General features: G+C 48.6%; 1 protein-coding gene across 9 annotated transcripts in view; it reads right to left on the bottom strand.

Moving 5' to 3' along the window:
- NSD2 (nuclear receptor binding SET domain protein 2) overlaps positions 1 to 18,513 on the bottom strand; it is a 77,352-nt gene that overhangs the window by 54,369 nt on the left and 4,470 nt on the right. For 2 of the 9 annotated variants that reach the window (XM_082603286.1, XM_082603287.1), the window contains exon 1: positions 4,084 to 4,143. The exons of the other annotated variants lie outside the window; for them this stretch is intronic. In XM_082603286.1, the coding sequence (XP_082459412.1) occupies positions 4,084 to 4,128 (45 nt within the window). In that variant the 5' untranslated portion in view covers positions 4,129 to 4,143. Of the gene's footprint in view, positions 1 to 4,083; positions 4,144 to 18,513 lie in introns of those variants that run through there. 9 annotated transcript variants of the gene reach the window in all.

Below are 18,513 nucleotides of genomic sequence, written 5' to 3'. Positions count from 1 at the left end.
GTTGGGCAGCAGGGCCAGGCCACAGCGCACCACCCACAGCGCCCTCCACGGGATGGCCGCCCGAGGTCCGCATGCAGAGGGGTCTCCTCCCCACACAGCCGCAGCCCCTCGTTGGGGACGCCCTGTGAAGGCGGCTCAGAACAGGGAACGGGCAGGCGCCCACTCCGCTGGGAAGACGTCCCAAGAGTTCACCACGGCCCCGAGGGGGCCAACGGTGAGAGAGCAGGGAGAAGTGGGGCGCCGGGACCGGGAGCCCAAGGACGTAGGTGCTCAGCCACTGTCACCGCCTGGGGGCCCGCTGGCTACATGCCCTGGGGAGGGGCCAAGGATGCAGCCCTAGACAACCCTCCCAAGAGAGCCTCAGTGGAAAGGGCCCAGTCTCCGAGGACGCCAGGCTGGGGCGGGAGCCAGGCAGTGGTGGAGGGTTGGCCCCGGACACCTGGAACACCGGGCACACACCAGAGCATTCGGTGTTCCCCACACGGTGTTTTTTTCAGGTAAATCAGAGTGGGTTCCCAGTCCCGCTTGCATCAGACCAACTGGACAAAAAGAGAAGACAATGACCTAAAGGCACTGGAGAGAGCCCAGAGCAGGGGGCGCGGGGGCAGCTTGGGAAAGCACCCAGCAGGCCAGGAACCAGGTGAACAGGGAAAGGAGAGCCTTCAACGGGGGCCCCCGTGCACCGCAGACTCCCCGCCGAACCCTGGAGTCCATGCAGCCCAGCCTACAAGACAGCTGAAGAGAGAGAAACAAACTGCAACACCACTCTGAGGATGAGAAGCAGACTTCCAGGGCTAGCCAGCAGTTAAGACTCCGCGTTCTCACTGCCGGGCCTGGGTTCAACCCCTGGCCCGGGAACTAAGATCCCGCAAGCCCCACGGCAAGGCCAAAAAAAAAAGTATCAAAACCACAATGAAATGCCACCTCACACACACCCGAGGATGGCTACCTACTACAAAAAACAGAAAACAGGGCTTCCCTGGGTGGTTGAGAGTCCGTCTGCCGATGCAGGGGACACGGGTTCGTGCCCCTGTCCGGGAAGATCCTGCGTGCCGTGGAGCGGCTAGGCCCGTGAGCCATGGCCGCTGAGCCTGCGCGTCCGGAGCCTGTGCTCCGCAACAGGAGAGGCCACAACAGTGAGAGGCCCGCATACCGCAAAAAAACAAAAAAACAAAAAACAGAAAACAGGGGTTGGCGAGGATGTGGAGAAATTGGAAACTTCGTGCACGTGGGTGGGAATGTAAAATGGTGTGGTTGCTGGAAAATAGCAGGCCGGGGGGGGGGTTCCCCCAAAGAATCAAAAGGACCCAGCAATTCCACTCTGGATACATACCCCAAAGAACTGAAAGCAGGGACTCACAGAGGTATCTGTACCCAATGTTCACAGCAGCATGTTCTCAACAGGCAAAAGGTGGAATCCACACAGTGGAATATGATTCAGCCTTTAAAAGGAAGGAGATTCTGACACCTGCTATGACATGGATGAACCCTGAGGACGTTACAGTGAGTGCAATAAGCCAGTCACAAAATACTGTAAGACTGTACTTTTATGAGTAGTCAAATCCATAAAGACAGAAAGTAGGATGGCGGGCACCAGGATCTGGGGGAGGGGAGAACAGAGAGGTGTTGTTTTAAAGGGGGCAACGTTCCAGATTCGCAAGACGAAAAGAGTTCTGGTGATGGCTGCAACAGCGTGCATGTACTTAATACCACTGAACTTCACACTTCAAAATGGTTAAGATGGTAAATGTGATGTGTATTTTAACACAATTGAAAATAAAAGACCACTTAAGAACATAACGGAATAAAGAGTGTCTACAGCACATCATTCACATTATCCAGAAAAGAAGTTACTAAATATATGATGAAACAGGGAAACAGCAGAAACCAACCCCTAGATGGCCCAAATACTGAAATTCAGCAGGATTTCAAAGCATCTATTATAACCATGCTCAAGGACATAAAGGAAAATATACTCATAAAATAATAAATTGGAAATGGCAACAGAGAAACAAAAACTATGAAAAAGAGTCAAATGGAAATTCTGTATCTGAAATTTAAAAAAAAATCATTGCATGGCCTTAAAAGCGTATTAGATATGAGTCAGGAAACTTGAAAATAGATCAGTAAAAATTATCTAAAAAACAGAGTAAAAATTATTAAAAATAAAAAGAAAGAAAAGAAACTGAGCCTCAATGATCTATAGACCAGCATCAAAAGGTCTGGGTTCCCACTCCCACCCAGAAGGAAAGGAGAGAAACAATGACACAGAAAAAATATCTGGGGGGCTTCCCTGGTGGTGCAGTACTTAAGAATCCGCCTGCCAATGCAGGGGGCGCAGGTTCGAGCCCTGGTCGGGGAACTAAGATCCCACATGCCATGGAGCAACTAAGCCCGCCCGCCGCAACTACAGAGTCCACGCACTCTGGAGCCCACGCGCCGCAACCTGAGAGAAGCCTGCATGCTGCAACAAAAGATCCCGCACGCCACAACTAAGACCCAATGCAGCCAAAAATAATATAAAAAATAAATATTCTTTTTAAAGTTAGTCATTTAAAAGAAAAAAAGAAAAAATATTTGGGAAAAAATAACCAGAAAAACTCCCCAAATTCAGTGAGACATCAATTTACAGATTCAAGAAGCTCAGCAAATCTCAAGCAGGATATATATAAAAGAACCTACACCCAGGTACACATCAGTTGAAATGCCTAAAAACCAAGATAAAGAGAAACCCTGGAAAGCAGTCAGAGGGAAAAAAGACCCATTACATACAAAACAATGATATGGATGATTATTTACTTATGAGAAACAGAAGCCAGATATGATTTGAGTAATGGGGGAAAAAAAACCCAACTGTCCAACCGGAATTTGATAGCCAGAAAAAATATCCTTCAGAAGTGATGACAAAATACATTCTAAGAGAAATACAAGCTAAGGAATTGTTGCCATCAGATCTTCACTATGAGAAATGCTAACAGAAGCTCTTCAGGTTGAAGAGAAATGACACCAGAGACTGAAACTGGGATCTTTAGGAAGAAATGAAGGGCACCAGAAATGGGGAATATATGAGCAAATATAAGAGACTACTTGTTCCTCTTAGTTTCTTTAAAATTCAAATAATTAAAGCAAAATATATAACACTGGAGTTATAACTTAAGAGATGTAGTACATATGACAACTGCAGCATGGGGAAGGGAGTAAATCAATCTAGACAGTTGCAAGATGCTTGTATTTTATACCCAGTGGTATATTAACTCTAAGTAGCCTGTGGTGAGTTAAGGATGCAAACTGCAGCCCTAGTTAGAGCAACAGCTAAGAAAATAATATTAAGAAGTAGAGCCAGTAGACAGATAAACAAGACACTTCAGTTGCCAACAATTAAAGTTTGGGACATTTTACACAAAAATTCAGATTTCTGGCTTCTCTTAAAACACACCCAGGGTCACGGGGTTAGGATCTAACTCCAGGCCTAGGTCCGTGGTAATCATGACCTGTACGTGAACCACATTTTCAAGGTTGCTTGTCCCTGTTGGAATTTTCAGGTTTCTTTTAAATCTTTGAATATATTAAACATAACTGTTTTAAGTATCTGGTTTTTGCAGGCCTGTGTCTACTGCTGTTGCTTTTATTTTCATTCATGGTACCTGTTTCTTTGGGCGTTTGGTCTTTTTTCCCTTCCTAATCTGACTGTGGGCTGCTTACTTTCCAGGGTTCCACCTGCGACAACCCTTGAAGGCAGGGGCCCCGCAGAGAGGGTCCACCTTGACTTCCAACACGGCACTGCACGCCACTGACCATTAATTTGATCTTTCTAGGAGTTTTTGGTTTTTTTAATTAAGGTTATACCAATAAATCAGAAAATCTTTCACTTTGTCTAGCATTTCAAGAAAAATATAAAACCTAACCAAGAGGTAGAAAACCTACAGAGCCCACGATAACCATAAGAGAAAGGCCCAGAGGGCTTCACTAGGCTCATGTGAGGATGTCTCAAAGGCCAATCGTTCTTATACTGGGTAGCGGGGGGGGGGCAAGTTTCAAAAGCAGAAAAGTGCAAAGAACAACAGGACACACTTGTATACTCACCACTCCAAAATGACAGTTTTCAGCATGTTGCCACATGTGCTTCATGTCTTTTTGACATGAAAAAAAGAAGACCTCCGGACAATGGCAACTGCAGATGCATGAGCCGAGGACGGGCACGGCTGGCGCACGGCACCTGAGGGCTCCCAGACGGGAGAAGCCAGGCTCACCCCCACAGGCCGCCCACGGCTCACCACATGCCCGCAGCAGCATCCCGGGATTCTGGTTCTCCACGCCCACAGTACCCACTGGGAGCCCCAAGTCCAACAGTGAGAAGCCAAACACAAGCTCCCGCTGCAGCTCCCACCTCCCGCAAGCCTTGCTCCGGGTGAACGAGTAAAACAAGGATGACACCTGCCTTTCAGGAACCCTAAGTTCCACTTACTCTCCCCGTTGCCAGTTGACGACGCATCCTTCCAGTCCATGGGATGTACCCGGGAACAGAGAACTGCTGTATGGGGTCTGCATGCCAAGCAGCAATGCTACCATACTGGACTTGTGATCTGCGATTTCATCAATCAACACAGCTTGATTTCCCCCATGTTGATATAAACAAGTGTAGCTCAGTCTTTCCAACTGCTGTGTATTATTCATCACATAAATACAGCATTCCTATTGTTTAAATTATTCCAGAACATGGAAAATGATGGAGAGTTTCCCAAACATTATATAAGGCTGGCATAACCCTCACACCAAAACCAGGAAAATGAGTACAGAAAAGAACTACAGACCAAGATCAGTAGAGTATGATTGTAAAAAAAAAAATTACAAAATAGAAATAAATCAAACCCAGTCATTACCATATTAAAATAAGATATCACAGCTAAAGAGGGTGTATCCAAAAATGAGGATTCAACATTATGGGCTCTATTAACGTTCCGTCACCATTTTAACACATTTCCGAAGATTTCTGGTGAAGGTAGCCAAATTATTATTTTTTAACAAAAAAAGTTAGTTACATCACTTAATTCAAAACAGGAAAGGGCAATCTCCAGGTCCAGAGATGAAGAGGGAAGGGCAGTCAGCCTTACAGGGCACGGGCTGCACGGGACAGGAAGACAAGCTTCAAGAGCTGGGCCTGGCAGCCAGAATGCAGAGCTGAGGCAAAGCCAGGGCCTGGGCTGCCTGGGCTCCCGCACAGCTGCAGTGGGCTGGAGGGCGTGGAGAGCTGCAGGGTCCCGAGCACAGAGTGTGGAGGCCACTGCTAGGGTTGGAAGCTGGCCCTACCACTTACCAACTGTGGCAAATGACCACACCCTCTCACCCACACTCCAGCTCACAGGCATCACCCAAAGCAGACCAGAGTGTCAGCTGTGACAGCGCTGTCACCTGAGCCACACCTCCAGCCAGCCCAGGGCTGGGCCCTCAGCAAACACCCACCAGAGACCACTGGGAAGACAGAATCACCTTCGAGAACTCTGCCTCAGAGGCTGTGGTGCCCCAAATCCTGAGCCAAGAAACATACATAAAAATGGGTCTAGCATGAGTGACGCTGGTAGAGCCCTGCAAAGGCAACTGGGAACCTGCTCAGGGGGCGGTTCTACAACCCAGAGCCCTCCCGCAAGACCTACTGTGAAGGCACGGTAATTAAGACAGTCACTCCACACCTGTCAGAGCGGCCAGGCTCCATAACACGGACAGCGCCACGTGCTGGCGAACCCTCATCACTGCCGGTGGGAACGCCGAATGGTGCAGCCACAATGGAAGACAGGTTGGTGGTTTCTCACAAAACTAAACATACTCTTACCATATGATTCAGCAATCCCACTCCTTAGTATTTACCCAAGGAAGGTGAAAACTTATGTCCACACAAAAACCTGCACACAGAGGTTTATAGCCGTTTCATTCATAATTGCCCAAACTTGGAAGCAACCAAGCTGTCCTTCAGCAGATGAATGAATTGATAAACTGTGGTAGTACCTCCAGATAATGGAATATTGTTCAGCCTTAAAAAGGAATGAAGTATTGAGACATACTGCAACATGGATGAACTTTGAATACATTATGCTAAGTAAAAGAATCTGGTCACAAAAGGACAAATGTGTATCATTCCACTTTTTTTCTTTTTGGCCTCACCACATGGCATGCAGGACCCTAGTTCCCTGACCAGGGGTTGAACCCACGCCCTCAGTAGTGAAAGTGCGGAGTCCTAACCACTGGACCACCAGGGAACTCCCTGATTCCACTTATATGAGATCCCAAGAGTAACCAAATTCATAGAGACAGAAAGTAGAAAGGTAGCTGCAAGGGAATGGGGAGGAGAGGATGAAGAGTTAAGTGTTTAATGGGGAGTTTCAGTTTCACAAGATAAAAAAATTCTGGAGTGGATGGTGGTGACGGCTGCACAATAATGTGAACGTACTTAATGTCACTGAACTATACACTTAAAAATGGTCACGATGGTGATTTTTCGTTATGTATATGTTATCACACATACACACACACAAAGAATACTCTGCCCTCAGGGAGTTTACATTCCAATGGAGTTCCAGGAGAAACTAGGGAGGATGGGGGTAACGTAATTTTCAAAGGGATAATAATGGAAATTTTCCAGAGATGAAAGGAAACTCAAGTATTCAGATTTAAAAGGGTACCCAGGGTTCTGAGCAAGATAAATAAAAGCAATCAATACCTAGACACATCATTTCTGAAACCACATAACATAAAGGATAAAAAGAAAATCTTAAAACCTAAGTACCCATAAAGAATAAGTTAATTCACAGACTTCAGCATGAGAAAAGAAACAGAAACACAGACCTCTGTGCAGCCTCAACAGATAGGAGTAGATGACGGAGCCTCTCTAAAGTGTTAAGGGAAAAAATAATTTCTCATCTAAATTATCACTGAACATGAGGCAAAATGTATTTTCAGACATGCAAAAACTAAGGGAGTTTAATATACATATCCCTTTCACAAATGAAATGCTAAAAGAGGTACTAGAGCAAGAATATAAACCCAGAAGGAGAACAGGATGCAAAAAATAAGGGGAGAGTGGTAATTCTAAAACAATTTTTATATTTAAAAAGAATGTGAGGCCTCCTTTCTCACATTTACCTACACTCCGTGCAGAAACCCCAATTAAAATGATAGTAAGGAATTTCAAAGGAAGGGTAAACCCGCAAGGACAAAGACAACAGAGGAATGAGTTAGAGACGCCAAACGCCAACCGTGGGGAAGCCGACCGGGAAGAGTCCCTCAGCGAGAGGCACGCTGCTGCAGGAGTAAGGCCCGTGGCTCAGGGCTCCTCTTGTCCACAAAGCCTTTCCCTCTTAAAATGTCTAAAATAACAAAAGGTGGGGGCGTCCCTGGTGGTGCAGGGGTTAAGAATCCACCTGCCAATGCAAGGAACACGGTTCGAGCCCTGGTCCAGGAAGATCCCACATGCCGTGGAGCAACTAAGCCCGTGTGCCACAAACACTGAGCCTGCGGTCTAGAGCCTGTGTGCTGCAACAACTGAGCCCGCGTGCCACAACTACTGAAGCCCATGCACCTAGAGCCCGTGCTCTGCAACAAGAGAAGCCACCGCAATGAGAAGCCCGCGCACAGCAACAAAGAGTAGCTCCCATTTGACACAACAAGAGAAAACCCGTACGCAGCAACAAAGACCCAACACAGCCAAAAATAAATAAATAAATATTTTTAAAAAGACCCAATGCAGCCAAAGAGAAATAAATAAATATTTTTTAAAAACTAAAGGTGGGGCTTCCCTGGTGGCGCAGAGGTCAAGAGTCCACCTGCCAGTGCAGGGGATGCGGGTTCGAGCCCTGGTCCAGGGAGATCCCACATGCCGCAGAGCAACAAAGCCCGTGCGCCACAACTACTGAGCCTGCACTCTAGAGCCTGAGAGCCACAACTATGGAGCCCGTGTGCCACAACTACCGAAGCCCATGCACCTAGAGCCCGTGCTCCGCAACAAGAGAAGCCACTGCAATGGGAAGCCCACCGCACACCACAACAAAGAGTAGCCCCCGCTCACCACAACTAGAGAAAGACTGTGTGCAGCAACAAAGACCCAAAGCAGCCAAAAATGAATACATTAATTAATTGATTTTTAAAAAATAAATAAATATAACAAAATGTAACATACAATCATTGTGAAAAGGAAAGAAAACACTGACACACTTAAAGTGAAAAATGAAAATGTGGAAGTTAAAACAGAAAGTAACAGCTCAGAGTTATCAGTGGTTTTCCAAAGGGAGCAGGAACAGGGTGGGGAGAGACGAGCATCATCTTGCTGCTTCCTGTAATAAGCTTTAAGAACTGTATAATTAATCCCTTACATTTCACAGGCCTCCTACAACATGAGCTGACACAGTAAGTGGCTGGGGGGGCTAGGCAGCCCCTGCAGGGCCACATGGAACAGAGAGGGGTCTGCAACATAAAGGGAAAGGCACCACTCTCAAAAGAAGGTAAAGGTGACCTGAATGACAACACTCAACCCTGAAAACTAGTCAGTGAGCACAGGCCCTGTCCCAACATTTGGAGACAGAGCAGTAAACAAAGCGTGTACCTTATTCTTGTGGAGCTAATATTCCAGAGGGGAGAGACAGAGATTTTAAAATACAGATATAACATTAGGGAAAGAGGAAGGAGAAAGATGGGGTGGAGGATGGAAAAGTGGCAGGAAGAGTCACTGGAGCAACCCCCAAACTCCTTTCCCCGGGGCTCCAACCTCGGGCACACGAGGCCCCACATTCTCTCGGCTGCTCAGAAATCCAGCTGCAGCCCGCTGAGTCCATCTGTGAATCTGAGCAGAGTCACCAGGGAGAAGTCTCAATGCTGGGACAGCAGGAAGGGCTTCAGGATGTCCCCCAGAGCCCAGCCAGGACAGGGACCAAGCTCCAGTCCTTCTTCCGGAGGCAGAAGAGAGACTTAGATGGAAAAGTCAAGTTTGCAAGTATGGTTAAAACACACACACACATTCCCTAACATTCCCTTTGTTTCCAACACTAATCTACCTGGAATAGATCTTGGTCCCACCTTCACTGAATGATGACAGGACCTCCGGTCTTACAGCAAAGAGCTCTCTGTGAAGAACAATGAGATCAGTACAGAGTCTGCTACAGAACAGGGGCTGAGGGCAGTGATGGCTCCATTACTCCATAAGAACTCTCTACTGAGAAGCTTTATTTTATGGAATTTAGAATTGACTCACAGCAGAAGTCTTGCTTCTTCTGCAGAAATGCACCTATGACAGTAAAGAATTTATAACTGACCTGTTCCTTGTTTTGTTTTGTTTTCACTGCAAAGAAGCTTGGAACCACAGATAAGCTCAAGGTCAGCCTCGGGCCCACCACCTGTGTGGCTCTCTCCCCACGACCCCAACCTTAACCTTATGATGATGCATGAGTTGTTATCTTCCCTGACTCCATGCCTGTCTGTTCTATCTTCTCAGTGTAATATGACGAATCTTTGGACCCCTCACACACTGCTGGGGGTATGGAAAGTGGTGCAGCTGCAGCGGGAAACAATCGAGAAGCTCCTTAGCTGCCATGTGACCCAGCAATTCCACTCCTAGGATCTACCCAAGACAGAACTGAAACATGTGCACACAAAAACTTGTACAAGAATTTTCACAAAATTATTCAAAAAAGCAAAAAACAACCCAATGTCCAACAACTGATAAACAGATAAAAGAAGAAGAAGTGATCTGGACTTCCCTGATGGTCCAGCTAACCGCTGGATACACCTATCCACTGGTTAGGACTCCGCACTTCTACCGCCAGGGGGCCCAGGTTCAATCCCTGGTAGGGGAACTAAGATGCCACATGCCATGTGGCAGGGGAAAAAAAGAAGTGTGATCTATCCGTACAATGGGAATATTCAGTCATAAAAATGAATGAAGTGGGCTTCCCTGGTGGCGCAGTGGTTAAGAATCTGCCTGCCAATGCAGGGGACACAAGTTTGAGCCCTGGTCCAGGAAGATCCCACATGCCTCGGAGCAACTAAGCCCGTGCACCACAACTGCTGACCCTGCGCTCTAGAGCCCGTGAGCCACAGCTACTGAGCCCGCGTGCCTAGAGCCCGTGCTCCACAGCAAGAGAAGACACCGCAATGAGAAGCCCACGCACCACAACAAAGAGTAGCCCCCGCTCGCTGCAACTAGAGAAAGCCCGTGCATAGCAACGAAGACCCAATGTAGCAAAAACTTTTAAAAAATTTTAAAAATGAATGAAGTATGGAGACATGATACGACATGGATGAACCTTGAGAACACTGTGCTGAGAGAAAAAAGCCAGTCACAAAAGGCCACATACTACATGATTCTATTCATATAAAATGTCTAGAATAGGTAAATCCAGAGACAAAGTAGAAAGGTGGTTGCCAGGGGCTGGGGGACAAGGGGAAATGGGAAGTGACTGCCCAATAGGTACCAGGCTTCTTACTGAAATGATGAAAATATTCGGGAATTGGATAGTGGTGATGGTTGCATTAACACTGAGAATGTACTACAAAACCAATGAATTATATACTTTAAAATAGTTTAACTGATGAATTTTATGTTAATCTTATCTCAGTTTGTAACCTACCAAATCTTCTGTTGAATAGGAAAGGTATTAAACATATTAAGTTGTATCACTCACATGTCTGTAATGTATTTTCCTATTTTTATTCTAACACATGCCTAATGCATAACGATAAGTCACTGCACATAGCAGGAGCATGTGCTGCACACACTGGGAACCCTAAGTCAAAAGAACTGGATCGAAGTCCACATAATGCGCAGTCACGGACCCACCCCACCCATGGCCTGGCAACCAGCCCCACCCCAGCGGGAGAAGAACCGGAGTGTAGTCTAAGGACAGGGCACACCGTAGGGGGAGCTCAAGGCAGTGAACTACAAGACACAGCCAGCAAGAGGACACTTGCCAAGATCCAGGGAAAACACCTGCTGATACTGACGGTGGGTCCTGACCAATCGGCCCTCAGTGAAGCCTCCACCCAGGACCTGCCGTCAGCTCCCAGACCTCCATCTCAACAGTGGGCCTGCAGTCGAAGGCCATCAGACGTGTGAGGAAAACTTACCATGAGAGATAAGAATTTAAAAGCAGGGACTTCCCTGGTGGTCTAGTGGTTAACAATCCACCTTTCAATGCAGGGGACGCGGGTTCAATCCCTGGTTGGGGAGCTAAGATCCCACATGTCACAGGGCAACTAAGCCCGTGCACCACAACTACTGAGCCTGTGCTCTAGAGCCTGAAAGCCACAACTACTGAGCCCACATGCCGCAAGAAGATCTCGCATGCCGCAACTAAGACCCGACACAGCAAAATAAATAAATATTTTTTAAAAAGACGTTGCAAGAAGAAAGGCAACTGGAAATTCTAAAAAGTAAAAAAAATAAATAAAGATGGCCAAAAATTCATTGCAATTCCCCCACCAAGAGATAAAATCTATTTCTCCACATTCTTGATTCTGGCCTGGGCCTGTGACTGCTCCCACCAATTGAATACGGTGAAAGTGATGCCAGGTCAGAGCCAGCCTCGCCTTTAAAAGGACTGGCAGGGCTTCCCTGGTGGCGCAGTGGTTGAGAGTCCGCCTGCTGATGCAGGGGACACAGATTCATGCCCCAGTCTGGGAGGATCCCACATGCCGCGGAGCGGCTGAGCCCGTGAGCCATGGCCGCTGGGCCTGCGCGTCTGGAGCCTGTGCTCCGCAACGGGAGAGGCCACAGCAGTGAGAGGCCCGCGTACCGCAAAAAGAAAAAAAAAAAAAAAAGGACTGGCAGACAGGGAGTTCCCTGATGGCCTAGTGGTCAGGATTCCGGGCTTTCACTGCCATGGCCCAGGTTCAATCCCTGGTCGGGGAGCTGAGATCCCACAAGCTGTGCGGTGCGGCCTAAAAGTAAAAAAATAAAAATAAGAAAAAAAATAAAAGGACTGGCAGCTTCACTTCCTCCTTCAGGAACCAGCCACCATGCTATGAGGAGGCCCAAGCAGCCTCATGGGAGGCCTATGTTGGGGAGAATGGTGGACCGTGGCCAACAGCCAATTCCAACACACAGCCACAGGAATGAAACAAACTGACACCACAAGAACAGAAACAAGCTAACCCTGGCATACTACGTCCAAACTGCAAAACTGTAAACAAGTAAATGTTGTTGTGCTTTCAGCCACTAAGTTGTGGAATAGCTTATCAGGGAGGAATAGATAACCCAGACACCACAACACTGGGAAGAACTGGGGAAGGGGAAGGGGGAGGCCAGGGGGCAAGAAAGCTAAATCCTTATCTCCTGTAGACAGAACTTAACACATAACATAGAAACCACAAAGTTCTCAACTCAGCAAAATTAGAAAGTTATTTTTTTAAAGTACAGATAGATACCACAAGAAACAGCTGAAAGAGTAGAGCAGTTGTCTCCTTGGAATAATTACCTAGACTGTTACCGTTTGTTATGACCCTCACAGAGGAAACTGTCTTTAGGGCACCTGGTTCAGTCTGACGAATGAAAAGGTAAACTGGAAATACACCTTAACATTTGGTTGGTAAGACTGTAGTTATTACAGATTTTCCATAAAATGTACTTTCTGATTATAAAATTAGTAATTAAGCTTTCTATTTTGCCTTGATGATGTATCAAGAAATTGCACATCCTTGAAAATAAGATTTCTATAAACTCTAGGCTGGAATTCACAACTCAGTTTCTACCACATCATTCCCGTGCTGGGAACTCACAAAGGGAGAGAGGTGAGAAGGTGCCAGGATCTGGGCACCAGCTGAAGGACCAGCTCCGAGACCTCCAGCCAATAGCAGAGACCAAGAGAAGCAGCTGGTACAGACCCCAGGAAACAGCAATGGCTTCTAGGAGACAAGGACAGCCCACAAAGAGGGCACAGCCAAGAACAGGGGCCAGGCTCCACCCCAACACCCAGGGTGCTGTGCCCGGCCCCAAGGAGTTACCTTGGAGTCCTCGAGAGGCAGAGCTGTAAAGCCAGGGCAAGGTCCTATGAAAACACGTTTCATTCCCAGTGGGCCATCAAGGCACAGATTTCCTCTATCTCAGAGGTCTTTCAACCTACAAAAATGAACAGGGTCCCTCTCCAAAGGAAGTAGAGATGTGTTCTGACCCTTTGCTGATATAACTGCTAATTTACAGAAATCCCTAAAGCAGCCAAGAGCATACTGGTATCTGAGAAATGCACACAAGCTTAGCCTCCACATTGGAAAAACAAGAACCACCAATATTTTTTTCGAAGAAGTTATAAGAAGTTGAATTTTAAGAAATAAATACTTTTTTATATAGATTTTAGAACTCAACAGAAAAGAATCCAAAAAGCTGTTAACATGACGCTCAATCCCAACTCATCTTCCACAAATAAGGTACACAACTTCAGATGCAGAACAAAAGGAAGAAAACCCTAACACGCACCGTCCTCCATGCCTCCCCTGCAGCTCTCCTTCTGGGCGGTGCAGCTCCCCCAAAACAAGCCTTCCCTCCGCACCTGAGGAAGAGGAAGCAGCCTGAAGCCCGCCAGCTCCTCCCCGCGCTCAGGCCAGCTCCCGCCTCCCCTCCGCCCCAGAAGGAATCCAGCAGCTGAGAAGCCAGGGGCCTGGGGCAGGGCCCAGCCCCCAGGTCACAAGGACGGACCGCACACCCCTCCGCGCCACCCGCAGGCCAGGAGCGGGCTGCCTGCTCCCCGACACGGCACAGGGGTGGCCGCGGTGCCGACACGCGGGCCAGTCCAAGCGGCGGAGCGCGGGCAGGAGCCGCGCAGTCCTGGGGGCACCGCCAGGAGCAAGAGCTTCCACTCGAGTGGGGGCAGGTGGGGGACAGCAAGACAGGGGGTCAGGAGAGCAGAAAGGGCACAATGACAAGTGGGGCGATCAACGTAAGAAACTGATATGTGAGTCAAGGACTCAATGAAGATTTTTTAAATTCCTCAATAGGCTTTTCCTTGCTCCCAAACCTCAAAACCCAAGTAAATGTAACGCTTACAAAAATATTGTCTAGACGGTGAGTGGCGCTTCTACCTGTCTGCTTTCGTCAGACAAAACTCAGGGCCGTCACCGACACCCTCCCTGGGGGCCGTCCCTCCCCCCTAACCCACAGGCCTCAGCCCTTTTCCTGCAGAGCTCTTGCCCCAGCTGACGAGGCTGGGCTCCTCCTCGTCACAGCCAGAAGCCCATCGCTGGCGGGCCACCTCCACCTTGCACCAGCACCACAGGCCCCAAGCCGGCTGACCAGCCAGCAAACGCGAGGCAGCAGCGCTCCACGCCGCGGGCATCGGAGGCCGCCAGCCCCACCCCAGAGCTTAGGGCTCAGTAGGTCTAGGGTGGGCCCGAATACGCGTTTCTAAGAAGTTCCCAGGTGACAGATGCTGTCAGTCTGGGGACCACTGAGAACCACTGGACTAGGTTATGGGGCCGTAACCTGACTCAACCCAGAGGTTTCCCTCTTGCTCACAGTGTGTATCTATGCGCTTCCACAATGAGAAGGAAAAAGGGAACATCATGAAAGCACACGACTCTCAGAGCGCCCAGTCAGAGATGACGCGTCACTTTTCATTGTCCAAAGCAAATCACATGGCCACACCAAATTTCAAGGGGGCAGAGCTGTTCAGTCCTACAAGGCACCCAAAGCAGGGACAGCTGGAAAGATTCTAACCCGAACACACAATGAGCACAGGCTGGTCTCCTGCACCCTCTTCCCTCTCCGGAATCCTCCCACCACCAACTTACAGAGGACTCCAAGAAACGCACTTCCCAAAGCAAATAGATTCATGTCAGTCTCCCTCTCCCCCTCCCCCTCCCCCTCCCTCTGTCTCCCTCTCCCTCTCCCTCTGTCTCTCTCTCTCTCTCTCTCTCTCTCACACACACACACTCACACACACACACACACACACACACACACACACACACACACACCGCTTAAAACCCTCAAGGGCCTCACGTTGCTCTCTGGACGAAAAGCCTTACTACAGCCTCAGAGAGCCTGGCCCGCCCCACCCCTGCAGCCTGGGTCTACACACAGCTCCCTCACCCTCTGCTCCAGCCTCGTCAGCCTTCTGTCCACTCCCGTCACAGGCTCTCTGCACTGCCTGCTCCCTCATCTAGAACAGTCACACCACCCTTACCAAGCCCACCCTCTACCAAGGCCTCTTCTGCTCTCTGCTCCAGCCTCAGTCCCGTCAGGAAGTCCTTCCTGACACCCAACCCACAGTTAGGCATAATCTCCTTATAGATGTACTAAACATACCCAACCTCTCCTTCATGACTTTTCTTCCTTCGTTACGGAGAATTCTGAATACACATAAAGGTAGAGAGAACAAGCAGGGCCCTTGTACCGGACCACCATCACCCCACACCAGCCCTGATCCAGCCACACCCTCACGGCTCCCTTTCCACAGAACTGTGAAGCAAATCGCAGATGGTGTATCATTTCTTTGATAAACTCTGTATGCATGCCTACAAGGTACAAATTCTCTTCTTAAACAAAACCAAACCACTATGGCAGCTAAAAAAATATAAGAATTCCTTAATGATAAATTGAGTCAGTGTTCCAATTTCTAATTGTCCCAAATATCATAAACAGTTTAGTCACATCTCTAACTAACTGGCCCGTTTTGGATGCACATAAGCCCTCCGTAGTGCTGTCAGCCTCTTATCCACATCCCCCTTCTTTTTCCTGTGGAAGAGACCTGGTCACTGGTCCTGCAGGTTCCCACGTTCTCAGTTCTGCCGGTGGCAATCCCACAGTGTAGTTTAATGTGTTCCTTTCCCCACCCTGTATTTCCTGTTAATTGCTTGTGGGAGGTAAAGGCCTGATCAGCTTCAGGTTCAGTTATTTAGCAAGACTATTTCACAGGTTTTTCTTTTTTTTCTTTTTATTATTTTTTAAAATAAATTTATTTACTTATTTATTTTTGGCTGTGTTGGGTCTTCGTTGCTGCACGCGGGCTTTTCCCACTTGCAGCGAGCAGGGCTAGTCTTCGTTGTGGTGCGCAGGCTTCTCATTTTGGTGGAGCACGGGCTCTAGGTGTGCGGGCTTCAGTAGTTGTGGCTCACGGGCTCTAGAGCACAGGCTCAGTAGTTGTGGAGCACAGGCTTAGCTGCTCTGCAGCATGTGGGATCTTCCCGGACCAGGGATCGAACCCATGTCCCCTGTTACAGGTTTTTCAAAGGTGCAATCTTTCGTCCACCGTCTCTCCTGTTTCATCCCTCTCACAGGTCTGTCAAGTCCATGAGACCAAGGACATGCGTGTTTTGGCTCGTCACTGAAACACAGCTAATTTCTTAACTCTCAGTGAATGAAGAAATGTCGCCAGAAGTACAGTGCCATACTAACTAACAAGATACACTGGCCCACCCTCCTATTTGTATAGAGACAGCACAGACAGTCTTATGTGCAACATGCTGCCATGACAGGGCCTGGTGCTCAGAGGAACAACCAACCTGGGAACAGAAAACCAAACACACCTAGTGCCATGGGCGCAGCGTCGGCAACACTGGAGGAAACAAATGAAGGTGGAGCTGTAAGAGCAGCTCAGCAAGGCCAACCGGGACGCCTTAGGAAGGAGCCACAGCAATGCAAGGACCGTGAGATGGAGCACAGTTCATCCAAGAGGGGCAGCAGCACGGCGATGAGATCTCAGAGCAGCTACAAGGGGCCAGGCAGCAAAGATGCTAGAAAACACAAGGGGCCACACGCCACGCTCAAGACCTAAGGCTTCCTCTTCTGGGTGAACAGGAAGGCACCAGAGACACATTTTCAGCTGGTAGGCGACATCAGTTTCTTTTTGGAAGGAACCAAGGTAGATCAGAAACAAGGTCCACCTTCGGTTTCACTAGTTCACAGGGAGATAAAAATGGTGCCCTCTCCACCCAATCTTTCAAATTGTGAATATTAGGATCACCTGGGCCAACCCTCCCCTCTTTTTAAATTTTATTTTATTTATTTATTTTTTGGAGGTGTTCGGTCTTCCTTGCCGCGCACGGGCTTCTCATTGTGGTGGCTTTTCCTGTTGCGGAGCACGGGCTCTAGGCGCACAGGCTTCAGTAGTTGTGGCACGTGGGCTCAGTAGTTGTGGCTCTTGAGCTCTAGAGCACAGGCTCAGTAGTCGTGGCACACGGGCTTAGTTGCTCCACGGCATGTGGGATCTTCCCGGACCAGGGATCGAACCCGTGTGTCCTGCATTGGCAGGAGGATTCCTAACCACTGCGCCACCAGGAAATCCCCAACCCTCCCCCCTTATTCTGAGCCCCTGTGCTGTACCCCAGCCCATCAGTGCTGCTCCAGCCCTCTCTCTTGCATCTGTCCACTCTTCCTACCCCACCTCTTGTGCCTGGGTAAGGCCACCGCTCTCTAGCAGTGGTCTGCGAGCCTCCTCTCTGACCTCTCTCACCTGCCCATGGCCCTCCACCTTGCCAACCTCACACTAGGGCAAGCACGCCTACGCCACTCCCCTTTATCCACACCACTTCTTATACGTGAGCCAGCGCACAAGGGGCTGAGAGTCTGTTCATGCAAGCAGTCACTCAATGTCTGACAGTCATTCGGGTACTTTGTACTGAATGGGCTTCTCATTGTGGTGGCTTCATTGGGGGTATCATAGTAATTAAAGCCAAAAGGAGAAAAATCTCCACCCTTATAGGTATCTTGATGTAGTCAGGCAGGCAGACAAATAAGGAAAACACCCAGAATGTCAGAGGATAAGAGTTATGGAAAAGAAGCTAAGGCAGATGGGCAGAGCCAGACAGCAAAAGGGTGTCTTAAATCAGTAGTCAGGGATGGTGCCTGAGAAGGGGAAGTTTGAGCAAAGACTTAAAGGCAGGTAAAGAGGAAGCCAGGCAGGTGTCCAAGTAGAAGGAATAGCAAGTACAGCAGCATGGCTGCAGTACTTGAGGCAGGCCAGAGGCCAGAATGGCTGGAGCAGAGTGAGAATGCAGTGTGTGAAGGTGAGCGAAGCACAAAGTGTTCAAGACATACCTACAAGGGCTCCCAAGACTGGCAGGGAGTCTGGGGTCGCTTTCTAGGAGTGAGGTGCAAGCTGAGAGCTTAATGAGAAGGAATTAATACGAAAAGCCAGCTGTGCCCACACATGCACTGAAGTGTGTGTAAGTGTGTGTATGGGGGTCACAGGGGCAAAAACTGACCATGTAAAGGCCCAAGGAAAAAGCGTGGCAGCAACAGATGGGCTGAAGAGGTCAGGTGAGATAAAAATAAGAAGTGCAGGGGACTTCCCTCATGGTGCAGTGGTTAAGAATCCGCCTGCCAATGCGGGGGACACAGGTTAGATCCCACATTCTGCAGAGGTACTAAGCCCAGGCACCACAACTACTGAGCCTGTGCTCTAGAGCCCACGAGCCACAACTACTGAAGCCTGTGCACCCTAGAGACTGTGCTCCACAACAAGAGAAGCCACCACAATGAGAAGCCCATGCACCGCAATGAAGAGCAGCCCCCGCTCACTGCAACTAGAGAAAGCCCGCACG

The sequence above is a fragment of the Mesoplodon mirus genome, assembly GCF_964341445.2.
Source record: "Mesoplodon mirus genome assembly, chromosome: 2".
Taxonomy (NCBI): Eukaryota; Metazoa; Chordata; class Mammalia; order Artiodactyla; family Ziphiidae; genus Mesoplodon; species Mesoplodon mirus.
This window is presented reverse-complemented; position numbering and strand designations above follow the sequence as displayed.